This window comes from Onthophagus taurus, chromosome 8, assembly GCF_036711975.1.
Source record: "Onthophagus taurus isolate NC chromosome 8, IU_Otau_3.0, whole genome shotgun sequence".
NCBI lineage: Eukaryota > Metazoa > Arthropoda > Insecta > Coleoptera > Scarabaeidae > Onthophagus > Onthophagus taurus.
Genome location: NC_091973.1, coordinates 15,582,327 through 15,597,015, shown reverse-complemented (window position 1 = coordinate 15,597,015; position 14,689 = coordinate 15,582,327). Strand labels below are relative to the sequence as shown.

Sequence of the window (14,689 nt, the reverse complement as noted above, 5' to 3'; positions counted from 1 at the left end):
ATATTATTAAAAACTTTGAGCGACATGGATGGTGTGTCTCCACAGAAACACAAATTACGAAGGATTAAAAGAGATGAGTTACGTGATACGATGATATGTGCTGATGTTGAACGCAATAAAAATCAGTCAAGCAGACAAGTTGCGGAGACGTTTGCTATCAGCCATGTTGCCGTCCTAAAAACATTAAAGAAACACGGGTACAGGTCGTACAAGGTATAAAAAAGTCAGGAACTCTGCGAGAACGATAATATTACAAGGGCGGAATTTTGCTTTACTATGATGGAAATGGCCAACGGAAATGTTGATTTTATAAAAAACATTTTATTTACTGATGAATCTACATTTCCTTTGCATGGTCGGCATAATCCCAGCGTTGCTCGATATTGGAGTCGTGACAATGAACACAAAGTTTATGCGGCTCGTACACAATATCCCCAAAAATTAAATGTTTGGGCTGGCTTAGTAGGTGACCATATTATCGGTCCTTTTTTCATAGAAGGAAATTTAAATGGTCATAAGTATTTAAACATTTTGCAAAATGACGTAATCCCATCGCTTCAACAATTAGACAATGTTCAATTTGGAAGTATCTGGTTCCAACAAGATGGTTGCCCGGCTCACAACAGCCGGCAAGTTAAAGAGTATCTTAACGCACAATTTCCAAATCGTGTAATATCTATTTGCGGAACGTTAACTTGGCCGCCTAGATCACCAGATTTAGCCCCCAATGATTTTTTTCTATGGGGATATTTAAAATCGAAAATTTATGGTTTTGATGAAGAAAGGACAACCAACCTGGATGACTTACAAACAAAAATTCGCAATTGTATACAGGATATTAGTCCCGATATACTAGCGAATGTAAGGCGAACTTTTTACGATAGATTGGGCTATTGTTTAGCACAGAATGGTGGTTTATTTGAACACCTAATATAAAAAATATTTTATTTTTATAGTTTTTTGTTTTATTTGTTGTTTTACAAAGTTTATTTCAGTTACTTACGAATTGTTTTTATTTTTAGAATTAAGAATTTGCTTTGTCTTATTTGAATATTTCATTTATTATATTAGTTATTATTTTTATAATATTTCTTATAATTGAACGATGTCAAACGACTGACTGCTCTCCGATCCACTACTCTTGCGATTCCCCTCCCACAAACATACTCCGCGCGCATATGCACACACACAAGTATACTTATACGTACGTCCGTGTTGGGTGTATCTCCTAAAATTAAAGTTACCAATCGGTATAGCATTCCCCATTTAATTCGACATGACGGTAAAAAAAGAGCGACAAAGAAACGGCGTTCTTTTGGATTTAATACTAGGTTTAGTTCTGCACTATGCGTTGGAAGTTCCAACTTTGGTTAATAGAGGGAGACATTGTACAGACAAGCCCGTTGACTAACCAAAATAAGTATATATAAACAGGGTATTATAAATATTGTATTTAAGTATATTAAAATGGATGTAGAAAATTTAGTCGAAGAGATAAGAAACTATCCAGTGCTATATGACCAGTTCAACGAAAAATATAAGAATGCTGAACATAAAGAACGAGCGTGGAAAATAATTGCAGCCACCTTGGAGGTTGAAGGAAAGTCCACAATTTTATCTTCATAACCATAATTTTCTCTGTTTGTTCCACCATAACTTGAGAACAGTTAAACTGATTTTGATAGGTGAGGTGTCGTAGGATTTGTTTTAGCACTGCGAATCTTATAGGCTATATTGCGTTACACCAAAATCACCGAAATAAAATGATTATGTAGAAAAAGTTGTTTGACTTTTTTTGAGTCAAATTATAGCCTTCGTTCTTTCGAGTGAAGTTGTGCAAGATACATGCTGCTAGAACATCTCTTGTTATTAATGTAATTCTTCTTGTTAAATGAGATTAATAATTTTGTATTAATAAATTCATAACAACTCTTGTTATGTTATCAGGTGATCCTTGAAGTAATCTTAAGAAAATTCGAAATTTTTGCGTCAAAATGCCAAATATTATGCAAATATAATGCATTTTCAGATAACATTCTAGCCCTGCTTAACCGATAGTTAAAAGTTCTGTTATCATCAGTTAGATCTTCCCCAGGAAATGATGTTATTTGTGAGAGGGAAAGGTTCATCGCCTACTATAACCATTGGAAGTTCAGTATCTGTTCCAGGCAGTATTTTTTTGTTTCGGGATATTAAGTTTATTGTTGTATAGTGGTTTTCCAAAATTAGAATATGACAAAACACCACCATCTCAGTTTCTTCCATAGGATCTTACATCTGCTAAAATGAAATTGTAACACGGATCAACCAGAGCCAGTATCACAATAGAGTAAGCTTTCTTGTAGTTCCAGTACAGACTTCCCAACAATATTGGAGCTTGTATTATTACGTGCTTTCCATCCAAAGCCCCGATAGAGTAAGGGAACTGCCACTTTTTCCAATATTTATTAGTTATAGTGTTCCACCTGTCTTCATTTGGCATTGGCATTACTTCCTGTAAAAGTACGTCTATTATTGCCCTGCAGGTATCGTGGACTATAGAAGCAACCGTTGATTTCCTCAATCTATAGCTACCATTCTTATCTCGGTGAAAGGGAGGGTCTAACTAACGTGCCACAAGTAGGCGATGAAGAAGATTTTGAATTAGAATTTGGTGATGACTTGCAAGACATTTCTTCTCAAGGAACATACAAAGAAGAAAATCTCAGCAATATAGCGGAACAGCACACTGAAGGAGAACAAAAACCTACCAGGTAGCAGTGAGGACACAACTGTACGGTCAAGAGAATCACTAAAGTACCAATCAATCATTCAAGTACCAATCAATAGTTTGCAAAGAAAGATAATTGTACCCCATCTTCAGTAGCCAAAAGAAAGAGTTCTCGTGGTGAAGTGAAAACAGATTTTTCTTTTAAGAACGGACATTTAATAAATGAGTTCGATCAAAGCTGGAAAAACGATTAACAAAGAAGGCTAAATGTAAGAGAATTATTAATAAAATTAGATTTTACCTGTGTAGTGGTATTTAAAGGACTTAGAAAAAATACCAAAGAAGATAACAAAAGTATTATAGGATACGGAAAATGTAAGCATGATGGATGTCGAAAATTCAGGTTTGAGTATGTCTTTTTTGGTACATCATTGAGAGTTCTTATTAAATATGATAAAAATTATAATAACCACCAAGATGCAAATTATACATATCAAATACGCAACATCGAAAGAGATATATACAAAAAAAATTACAAAGGAATTCTGCGTATTTAGTGAGAGCAGAAGATGTCAATAATATGGACGTTATTCCCGCTAGAGATGGAAATTTACAAAACGTTCGATCTTTGGCAGTATATCAAAAAATTAAAAATGAAGCTAAAGCAGAAGTAGATTTTCATTTCGATGATTACACTGATGTTTTACTGACCTCATTAAATGAGCAGCCAGATGCATCAAAGTACATCCAATTACCTAATGGCCGCATTTTAATATATCTATATTCTAAAGAAACAATCAATTTTAGTATTCCAAAAGGCATCAAACCAAGAATTTTCTTTGATGCCACAGGTTCGTTGGTGCGTCCATTCATTACTGAAACTGGCAGGCGGGTATTTTATTATGCAGGTGTTATTGATGTTAAAGGACATATAATACCATTATTTAAGTTAGTAACATCAATGCATGATGCTGCTACTATTTGTTCTTTTTTGTGTGATTTTAAGAAGTTCGTAATCAGTAAATACAATAGAAAATGACCGATCATATCAGAAATGGTTACAGATTGGAGTTTTGCTCTATAAGCCGGAGTATGTCTTGGCCTGAATGATATGACATTGTTTAGCTATCTTAAATTATGTTATAATTATTTACAGGACAAAAATGAAAGTATTGTGGATGTAATTATTTTAAGAACGTGTGTCGCACATTTCATGAAAGCGATATCAAATTACTTGCACAAAACTAAAATTAACAAAACAAGTAGTGGTATTATATTAGACATGGTTTTTGTGCTCATTTAAAGTAAATGCTTAAAACAACTGTGAAAATTTTCGTAGTTTCTTGTTTCTAGTATTAAGTCCAATAATTAACAGCGAGACAATTTATCATTTACAACGATGGCAAACATTTAGCAAAGAAATTGTAATAAAAGACTACACCATAATAAACAACATAGAAGATGAAGACAGTAGTGCAACACAAGGACAATATTCGGAAACACCGTTTTACGTACATTTCCAACGCATATACACAGAGGTCCAAGACACATTCACCGGTTGTCATAAGACAGAAACTGAAAAAAAATACTTTACGCAGAACATTTAATGAAAAAATATATGGCATTTGTGCCACTTTGGACATCAATTTTGGAGACCGATACATTGGGACAAGAGCGTATAGCATCAAATTCAAATGTCGAATGCTGGTTCAAAATAGTAAAAAAAAAATATAGTGGTTAATCAAACCTACTTAATAGGTGGACGTTTTATTAGGACACTTAAGTCAATTATACAGGCTACCGTGAAAGAATTGGAACTGCAAATTAAGCAGAGGAAAAGAAAACGTTTCAATAACAATAACGACAATGCGAATAATATTGACAACTTGGCAAGTAAAGAGTGCTGACGACCAAAATTAAAAAAATAGCGTAAACATTTTCATCAAAACAAAATCCAAGCATTTCTTGATAAACATATTCATGTTGGCACTGAAGACGAAGTTGTTTCATTGTGCACCAGTGATTTACACGATGTTCACCTTTTAAATACATCTTCGCCATCTTCATCTCATTCCTGCGATACAGAACTTTACAATAACAGTTTAATATCCGATGCAAACTATTATATTGATGCGGCAATAATACATTCTTTACTTAAAAAAAACATTTTTCATTTGTTCCTATAGTTATTGTAAGACTAAAATTAAATTGATGAGTGACGATTTCTTACGGCTGCACTCAAATAAAAATTCCATAGAGCTTAATTCAAAAACAACAAAAGATAGATTGTCGGTTGTCCGACTAAAGTATTGATGCGTTTGCGTTTTCTTTTTTAAAAAATAACTGTTATAGCATTTACTACGTTGACACTGTGTCAACACAATTTATGTTTTCGGAGTACGATCCCTTAAATTTACAAATCATTGCAGAAAACTTAAATATTAAATTGATGTCACTGAACGTTGATTGTTTTAAACATGGCCGAAAAAATGATTTATTTTTTTGACCCAAGACATACAAACATGAATAAAAAAGTATTTAACATAAAATACTTAAAAATACTTAAAAAAATTCAATAATAATAGATCAAAAAGTTGTGGTAGTAAAGTAAACGTTAAACAATGAAAAATAGCTACAGCCTATAATATATAAACAATCTGACAGTATAACTTGTAGATTATATTGTAATAAAATCCCTATATCGGAAGAAGATATCTTTCTTAACTTAAAAATCCCAAAGTAATCAAAAGAAGCTGCAACAACATTAATAATAAATAAAGTGAAAAGCTATTTAAATTATCGATGAAATAAACGTTACAACACCGAACAAATTAAAATTAAAGTGGAAAAACTTATATTCAACCTCCGAAGAAACAAAAAGGACTAATTAAATTTAAGAACTTTAGTATTATAGATTAGGCTAAGTAGTTACGTTTTGTTATGATTTTCGTTTAGATTTAAGAAAAATTAGGACGATGTGCAAGAAAAAGGTAATTCCTTGAAGTCCTTGAAGATTTTCGATTCTAAAACCATGCGAGATCGATAGATCGTATCGATTTAGCCCATAGGTCGCAATGTAGCTATAAAAATAACTCGAAAACTTACAATCTTTACTAGTTAATATGTAAAATAAAACATTAACGACTTACCAAGAGTTAAAGCGATCATATTGAGAGGAGTAACTCGTTAAAAAGTGTAACACAAAGAAAAACCGGAGTCTCACTCGAACCTTCCACTAAGACTCTTAACCGACACCGAAATAAGTTACTTTTTCGAAAGGAGAAATTTAATTTAAACCGAACTGAACTGTCTCGCCGAAGAAGAGAGAAATTAATTTTAATTCAAACCGAAAAACTGACTCAAAATGCGCTCCTCCTCAATATTTAAACCTTTGCCCCCTGGACGCTCTTTTCTCTAGGAAAGTCCTTATTGGCCAACTCATGGTTCAACCAATTAGAAATTGCAACATCAGCAATTGAACAAAAGAGAGGGAAGGAAAACAAAAGGAAAACGTTTTCCCCTTGAACGCTCTTAACTTTAGGAATGATCTTATTTGCCAACGCATGGTTAAAACAATTACAACTATAACAATTAGACAGAGAAAAAAAAGGGAAGGATGAGTCGAGCAACGAAAAGGGTATATAAGGCCGCGCAAATTGACACCGGAGAGAGTTCAAATTTGGTTCGAACCAAGTCTTCCAAGTGTTTTCGAATCTATGTCAAATTAACCTTAAATTTTCTAACCTAAATCTGAACTTAGAATCTTTTTTTGACAACTTTTTTTTAAATATTTTTGTGTGATTTATCTCTTGTATAAATAAAAATTTGTATTATAGTAAGGTATGTGTTTTATTATACTTATAAACGTAGATTGGTTTGCATAATTAATTAAACGAACAAAACAAAATAATACATTTATTGGCGCCCAACGTGTGACAATCTTGAAAAAAAAAGAGAAAGAAAGAGAGGTAAAAGCTAATCGGTAACAACAAAACTTAAAATTAAAACGTAATAACTAAAAATTAACAATCGCGGAGAGACAAACCCGAGGAAGACATACATCTAAGGATAGAAGGGATGAAAGTAAAACCCGAAGCACTGCTACCACCAGCTCCGGAGATAAAGTAGAAAGTAAGAAAACAAAAGAACACTTGGACTTAGAAAGAATATTACAGCGCATCGATGAACAAAACAGGAAAAGGGATGAAGAAAGAGAAGAAAGAGGAAGGAAAAAGAATGAAGAAAGAGAAGAGAAAAATAAGATAGAATTAGCAAACTTAATTAAAAGTATCAAAGAAGATAAAGCTGAAGAAAACCAACAACAAAGAGAAAGAAATTTACTAATTTGTTCAAAGAAAAAGAACAAGAAAGAGAACGAAAAGAACAGAAAAGGGATGACGATTTTGCCAAATTTACCCACCTGTTCAATCAAGATAAACAAGAAAGGGATCAAGAAAACAAACTGCTAAGAGAAGATGTTAACAAGCTACAATACACGAAGAAAACAGAAAAAAAGGACAGGAAAGCGATTAGGAATATAAACAACTTAAAGAAGGAATCAAACAACAAACCATGAGTTTAAAAGGGGAAATAGGCCAGATAAACGAAAAAATAAAAAAGACAATCAACCCTCAACTAAGAAAAATAGAGTTGACTCAACAAGACCAAGTACAAAAGTTAAAAAACACCCATGAAATTCAGGAAGAAATACAAAAGAAGTATACAGATCACGAGCAATCAATCGAAGAAATAGTAAAGTACTTATATAACCAACGAAATGAATTTGGGACTGAAAAATGTAATTCAATACAAAACGTTATAATTAATTCTATTTGACACATTTGAAACCCGAGTTTTGGCCGAAATTCAACGGTAATAACAATAAAACACATCCTATGACCTATCTACAAAATCTTACCAGGCTTATACAATATCCGGACTATCAAAATATCATAAATACCATCCGAAGGGGGCGTGATGGCTCAGCGTGTTAGCTCTCGGGTTAACACGCAGACGTCCCGGGTTCGAACCCAGGTGAATTCACGTTGAGTCGCCCCCCGTCCTTCGGAGGGGACGTTAAGCCATCGGTCCCGGCAACCAGTCTAACATCTCTGGTTGTCGTTAGCACGCATGTGTGTGATGCTCGACTTATAGGGACGAATGCGCGTGAGCGCCCTCGGGGTCGGGGCGGCGGTAACTCGTCATTGGAAACGAGTAAGCGGTATCGTCACCTAACGAGATCTTTTCTACCATCTCGAGCCTCCAAGGTAGTATGTACAAGGGGCCCACTGGGGCCTAAGTGCGCGTAAAAATTACGCACCCCTCTACATGCATACCATCCGAATCACTTTAAACGACCAAGCTTTGGAATGGTATGAACGCATATGCGATAAAAACATCGCAATACTGGAACAAAAGTAAGCAAGATCAATCCAGGATATAGCTACTTACGGGAAGATACAACGAGCAAATAAGAACCCGAGAAACGCATGCATGTAGGCAGTATAACAAATGTAAGTATATAGAAGGGGTTGAGGAAGAAGATATAGCCAAATATCTCTTGAATCACTTCCGATATTCCGACCATAATTCCGTGTTATGTCAGCAAGTAAAGAATATGGACGAATTAGTAGAGATTTTAAGAAGGCTAGATACGTTCCATAATCTATACCAAAAAAATAACTCCCCTAAAAATTTCCAACAACACTATCAAAATATATATATTATTTATCAATGAAAGACTTTATACTAAGTGATATTTTTATATTCATGTCCTTAATCGATTTCGATTATACAATCATCATCAGAAGGATGCAAGTCAGTGAACCAAAATGAAACATTAATAAACAGATTGTAAGCACTATTAAACAAAATTAAACGTTACCCACGCTACAACACATAACCTGACTAGGTTATGTTGATGATTGTATAATCGAAATCGATTAAGGACATGAATATAAAAATATCACTTAGTATAAAGTCTTTCTTTGATAAATAATATATATACAGGGTGTCTCAGCGAGACCGGTCATTAGACGTTTCTGGGGTTCTGGCCAAACAAAAAATTTGAGAATGCAGACTTAAGTATTATCAATTACGTTCTCTTCATCTAAAATATTTTCAGATTTCTAGCACTTCCGGTTATACCGGAAGTCGCCACCTACTTTATTTTTTTAAAAGGAACACCTTGTATATTTTTACATATTTAGATTTGTCTGTTTTGAAGGTTTATAAATAACTTTACTTTTTGCAATTTGATTCGGTCGTTCTCGAGTTATTCGAATTTTTCTAGAAAAATTTGCTCCAGCGGACATTTGTTCAAAAAATCATAGAACACTCAATTTTTGAGATATCAATTTAGGATTCAGAACATGCTTAAACAACATGATGGAGTATGTTTTAGTGCCGAGAACGGCTGTCTAGATCGTTTGGTCACTTTACTATGATACGTTAACTTTTCGAAATTTGACAGCACCATAACTTCATTTTTTTAAATGGCATCCCCCATATTTTATTACTTAGTCGTCTTCGGCGTCTCATTTTACATCTTTTATATTCCATATGTCCTATGCCTAACATTAATAGTTTGAGAAATAATTAGGGTTTTTTGAAAAATGCTCACATATCATATGGATATTAACCTAGTGTGCCATGGAAAACAAATGTTTAATGACTTATTGATAAACGTCAAAGTCTAATTTAGGTTGTTTAATGCTTGTGAGTCTAAAACCAGTTAAAATGGATATTAATAACGTAAATAATGTTTATACAAATGAAGAAATCCATAATTTATTTTTTGTGCACGAAAAGTGCGGCAAAGTTCTTAGTTAACTTAACTTGCAGAATGTTTAATGAAAATTATCCACATTTATCTCCTATGACAAAAGGTAAATTTAGAAGAACAGAATCAAATTTTTTGCATTTTGGACGAATTAATCACGTGTTAAACTGATCAAAAAATGTAGTAGATAATACAACGGAAGAGGTGAATACCTTGGCTTATTTCGAGCCCAGTCCCAACAGCTCAATTCGAGCTGCCAAAGAAGATCTGGGAATCATACTACGAACTTTGTCGCGCTTTTCGTACAAAAAAAATAAATTAGAATTTCTTGATTTGTGTAAATATTACTTTCGTTATTGTTATCGAGTTTAACTCGTTTCAGTACTAATATTAAGGGACATAACAGATAATTATTATCTCACATGCATCAAGTGACGTAAACAAGTGAGTCTTTGACAAGAACTCATTGAGAAGGCTTGTTTTTCATGGCACACTAGGCTAAATATCCATATGATATTGTTACGGGGGATGGATTGCGCCGAAGAAGAAACAACAGTTGTTGAATAAAACGAAATAATTTATTTACAAAAATATGTACAAAAAAAAACCCTCAAAGGTTTTTTTAAGACGAAAGGGGTCGTCTTCGAATTGGCGGTTGAAGTGCTGGCTTGTTGTCGCTGTTATCGTTGTCGCTTCGGAGTTCGGTTGGAATTGCCGCTGATGGAAACCCGGCCGCCTTAAATAGGCGCCCATGGGTAAAACCCTATCAACCGGGCGTTGTGGTTGGTTGGCGACCGTCCGATCCGTAGGTAGGGTTGACGACCAATGGCCAAGCAGATCGAACGGCGCTCAATTCGTACTTAGTGACACCCCCTCCCTCAAGGCGCTGGTTCGGGCTGCGCAGGTGGGTGTCGATGTGGTGGAGGAGCCAGACGTAGGTCGTTGGTGTGGACTTTGCTGGGCTCTGCAGTCTGGTGTCTGCGGATCCAGTACGTTGTAGGTCCGGCCTCCTCTATAACCATGTGGGGTCCTATCCAACGAGGACCAAACGGCGTCGCTACATGAGCCCGCTCCATTACGAGCTGCCTTGGCAGGAACCGCCTGGGTGGTGGTACAGCCCCAGCGTATCGCTGGCGGTATCGGTGCTCGTTCCTGTGCGCTCGTCTTCTTCTCTCGGCCCGTCCTGCCGCTGGCTGTTGACCATCTTGGGGGCCCTCAAGAAACCATTCCCCAGGTCGCGGTAACTCGTATCCCAACAGCAGGGCGGCGGGGGTTTCTCTTGTCGCCGCGTTGCGCCGTGACCGAACGTTGAATAGAGCCCGATTGATGTGTCGATCCCAGGTCGTTGGATTTATGCCCTGGAGTTGGATCCGTATGCATTTCTTTATTTCTTGAATCCTCCTCTCCGCAGGATTGGCCTGAGGGTGGTATATCGGCGTCGTCCAGTGGTGGCACCCCCAACGTCTCAGCGCGGAGTCCCAGTTGGCGCTGGTAAACTGAGGCCCGTTGTCGGATAAAATGGCCCTTGGATAACCATACCGGGGAAACACCTCACTCTCCAGGATATTTATGATTTTCGGAGCGCTGCTGGTAGCGGCCGGAAACGCCTCCACCCATCGACTGAACAGGTCGGTGACAACGAACACAAACCTGTTGTTATCTCGTGTTTTCACGTATGGGCCCATGAGGTCTACTGCCAAAACTTCCCATGGTTGTGTGGGCGCTCGTGGTCGTAATGGAGCCCGTTCCTGTAGGGGTCCCCGCTTGAGCGATGAGCAGGCCCAGCAATCCCGGACGTGTCTGGCCACGTCTTCCTCTACGCCGAGCCACCAGTATTTCCTCAGGATGACCCTCGTGGTTTCCTCATCTCCGGGATGGCCTGCGGTGGACGCGTCATGGTAGGCGTGCAACACCTGGTCGTGCATGTCCTGTGGCACGATCAATCGGTTACCATCGGGATGTCGTCTCCACAAAAGCCCATCATGCACTAAATACTGGGCGGCGACTCTAGCTTCCGCCGGGTTTGCGGGACCCGCCTCGTTGATTCCGTCCAGGGTACGAATCAGGTTTTGGCTGTGGGGATTTCGTCGTTGACTGTCTTTTAAGTCGTCTGCTAGCCCAGGGAATTCGACACATGCGATGTGGGGTCGGACGTTTTTTGGTTCTTGTTCGGCGGATGGTGGAAGAAACATCCGGTCGACGTCAGCTGTGTGACCCGCAGGGGTCGTTGGCTCATGCCCGGGTTGGCGCGAGAGAAAGTCCGGGAGTTCGTTCTGTTCCCCCGGGACGTGTTGTACGTCAAATTTATATTCCTGAAGAAGGAGCGCCCACCGGGTTAACTTGGCGTTCCGGTCCTTCATGGTGTCAAGCCATAACAATGCTCTACTGTCGGTGCGCAGGGTGAATCTTCTGTCCTCCAGGTACGGTCGGAAAAATCGCATCGCCCAGACGACTGCCAAGCATTCCTGTTCGTTAGCATGGTAGCGCTGCTCAGTGGGAGACAACTTGGCGCTGGCAAATGCGATGATCTTCCTTCCCGGTTCTTGGTAGAGGACCGCGGCAATTCCCTTCCCGCTGGCATCGGTCTGTAGCACGAAAGGTTGAGTGAAGTCCGGGCGTCTAAGTTGCAGTGGGCGGCTCAGTAGCTGTTTAATCTCGAGAAAGGCGTTCTCGGCTTCAGCTGTCCACTTAAACTGTTTCTGGCCCCGCAAGAGATCTGTCAGCGGGGTTAACACTTCGGCGCAGCGTGGAATAAACCCGCGTAGCCAGTTACACAGTCCCAAGAAGGATCGCAGCTGCTTCTTGTTGGACGGTCTCGATGTGTCGCAGAGGGAGTTGACGTGGTTCGGTAAGGGCTCCACTCCTCCTGGTGTAATCCGGTGACCCAGGTAGTCGATGGTTGTTGCCCCCAAGTGGCATTTTTCCGGTGATAACCGGAGGTTGTGTAACCGGAGTCGTTCAAACACCAGGTGTAAGTGTCTAAGGTGTTCTTCCCAGGAGTTGCTGTAGACGATGACATCATCCAGGTACACCAGGGCGAATTTCCGGAGGTATCCAGGGAGCACTTCTTGCGTCATCAACTTCTGGAACGTCGCCGGAGCATTCTTCAATCCGAAGGGCATGACGCGAAACTGGTAGGTGGCATCCAATATCCGGACCGCAGGTCGAGGCTCGAAAAAACGGTAGCCTGGCTGAGGTCCCGCAGCGTCTCGTGGATGATTGGCAACGCTGAGGACTCGTCCACCGTTTGCTGGTTTAATCGACGGTAGTCGACGCAAAACCTCTTGGCCCCATCTTTCTTCTCCACCAGTACGATCGGAGATGAATACGGGGAACGACTGGCTTCAATGACACCTTCCGCCAACATCTTCTCTACTTCACGGGCGATAAATTCCTTTTTGGTATAGGAGCAGCGGTATGGCGGTAGTCGAAACGGCCTTGCTCCTTCGGTGAGCTCCAGTTTGTGTTGAGTTGCCCCTGTGGTACTCTTATGGGAGTCGGTAAACACGTCGGGGAAGGCACGAAGCGTCGTTAGAAAGGCCTCTTTGTGTTTGTCCGGAAATTGGTGACGGATAGTACTGACGTCCAGAGCGGGCAGTGGCGCTCTTTCCCTTTTCACTTCTCTTTCCCGAAGTGAAAACAGCCTCGTTGGAAATCGAGGATCACCCCTTGGTCGCGGAACCAGGGATCCCCAAAAACAAACGGGGTGCTGAGTCGGGGAACCACCAAAAACTGCTGGGTGCACTGGAGTCCACCGATGGTGAACTGGATTTCGGCCTTCCCGAGGATGGGCAGCTGGGCATTCGGGTCCGCTTGGGTGGCGTAGGTGTCTCGCAACGGTTTATAAGACGCGACGGCTCTTGAGCTGACGAAGTTGCTTGTCGAGCCGGAATCCAGGAGAGCTAGGCTGCACCTTCCTGCTACCTCGATTATTACAGTCGAGCGGCTGGAGCTACCAGGTTCCTCCAATGTGGAGATTACTGCGCCCGTCCGGGTTGTCCTGGGCGAACCGGTGCTGCGTTGTAGGGGACAGTCACGGTTCCAATGGTACCCGGGGCAGTACCAGCATCGGGGCAGCTTCTTCTTGGGGTCCTCGTTGTCCCCTTCAGGAGTCTTCTTACCCTTTGGAGATGGTGTTGTGGGTTGTTTGAGGAGGCCCGACTTCTTCAGAAGCGCCTCCGTGCGAATTGCTTTGTGTCGCAACTCGTGTATGTTGGCCGGCGCGGGGGACAGGTGCAGCTGTAGCTGAGGTAGCAGCAGGGCAACCATCATTCCAATGTCGTCGTCCGGTTTTCAGTGCAGACGACGGGCTTGCAGGTGTTTGCGTTTCAAAAACGCCTGCACCGATTCATCAGTCTGCTGAGGGCGGCTGAAATATTGGCCGTTGACTTGTGCCAATATTTGCGGACTGTTGAACCTTTCCAACAGCGCTTGGTGAAATTCCGCGAAGGACATCTCCAAATCATCGAATGCACTCCACCACACAGCGGCATCTTCTCGAAGAAAACTGGTCGCTTTCTTTGTTTGTTCCGCTGATGGAATGTCGGTGTCAGTGAAATATGTCTTTATTACCTTGATGAATTCTGCAGGATCCTCCAAGGAATCGCCGGTGAAGCACGGGGGCTCGGCTTTTGGGATGCAGACATGTTCGGCCAATAACTTTGACAGGGCGCAAACCTGTGTCTGAACGGTCCAAATTTATTGCTAAAACTTTGGCAGAGAAGATTGCCCCAAACTATCTCGGTAGCGTTATTGTCTTCAGGTAAAGATGAGATCAATGATTTGCTTAACATAGCCGATAAAATCTGGGATTCATTATCTTTTTCAACGACTCGTTTTCCTAAAATTGAAGTCAACAAAATTAACGACGAGTCCTCTTCCAATGTGCATACAACTTCTCAATTGTTACAAGCCATAAATAACCTTTCAGTTTCTATTGATAAAAACTCACAACAACTTCATCAATGGCAATCAAATATCCAGACGAACATTAACTCTCTTGCTGCTCGACTTAACGAACCTGACATAGCAACAAATCTTTGCTATAATTGTAAGATGTTAAGGTATCGATCACCTCGTCCAAGAAGTTCTTCCAGGCAACGTCAAAACCATATCTGTTATTATCATTCCAAGTATGGCGATAAAGCACGAAACTGCGAAAAAGAATGTATGTTTTATAATTCCTTTAAAGACACAAA

The 14,689-nt window shown here is 39.8% G+C and overlaps 1 protein-coding gene across 1 annotated transcript; it reads left to right on the top strand.

The window, feature by feature from the left end:
* Window positions 1-285: 285 nt before the first annotated feature.
* Window positions 286-936, top strand: LOC139431261 (uncharacterized). Its single transcript, XM_071198904.1, has one exon. The coding sequence runs from the start codon at window positions 286-288 to the stop codon at window positions 934-936; it is 651 nt and encodes a 216-aa protein (XP_071055005.1).
* Window positions 937-14,689: the final 13,753 nt, after the last annotated feature.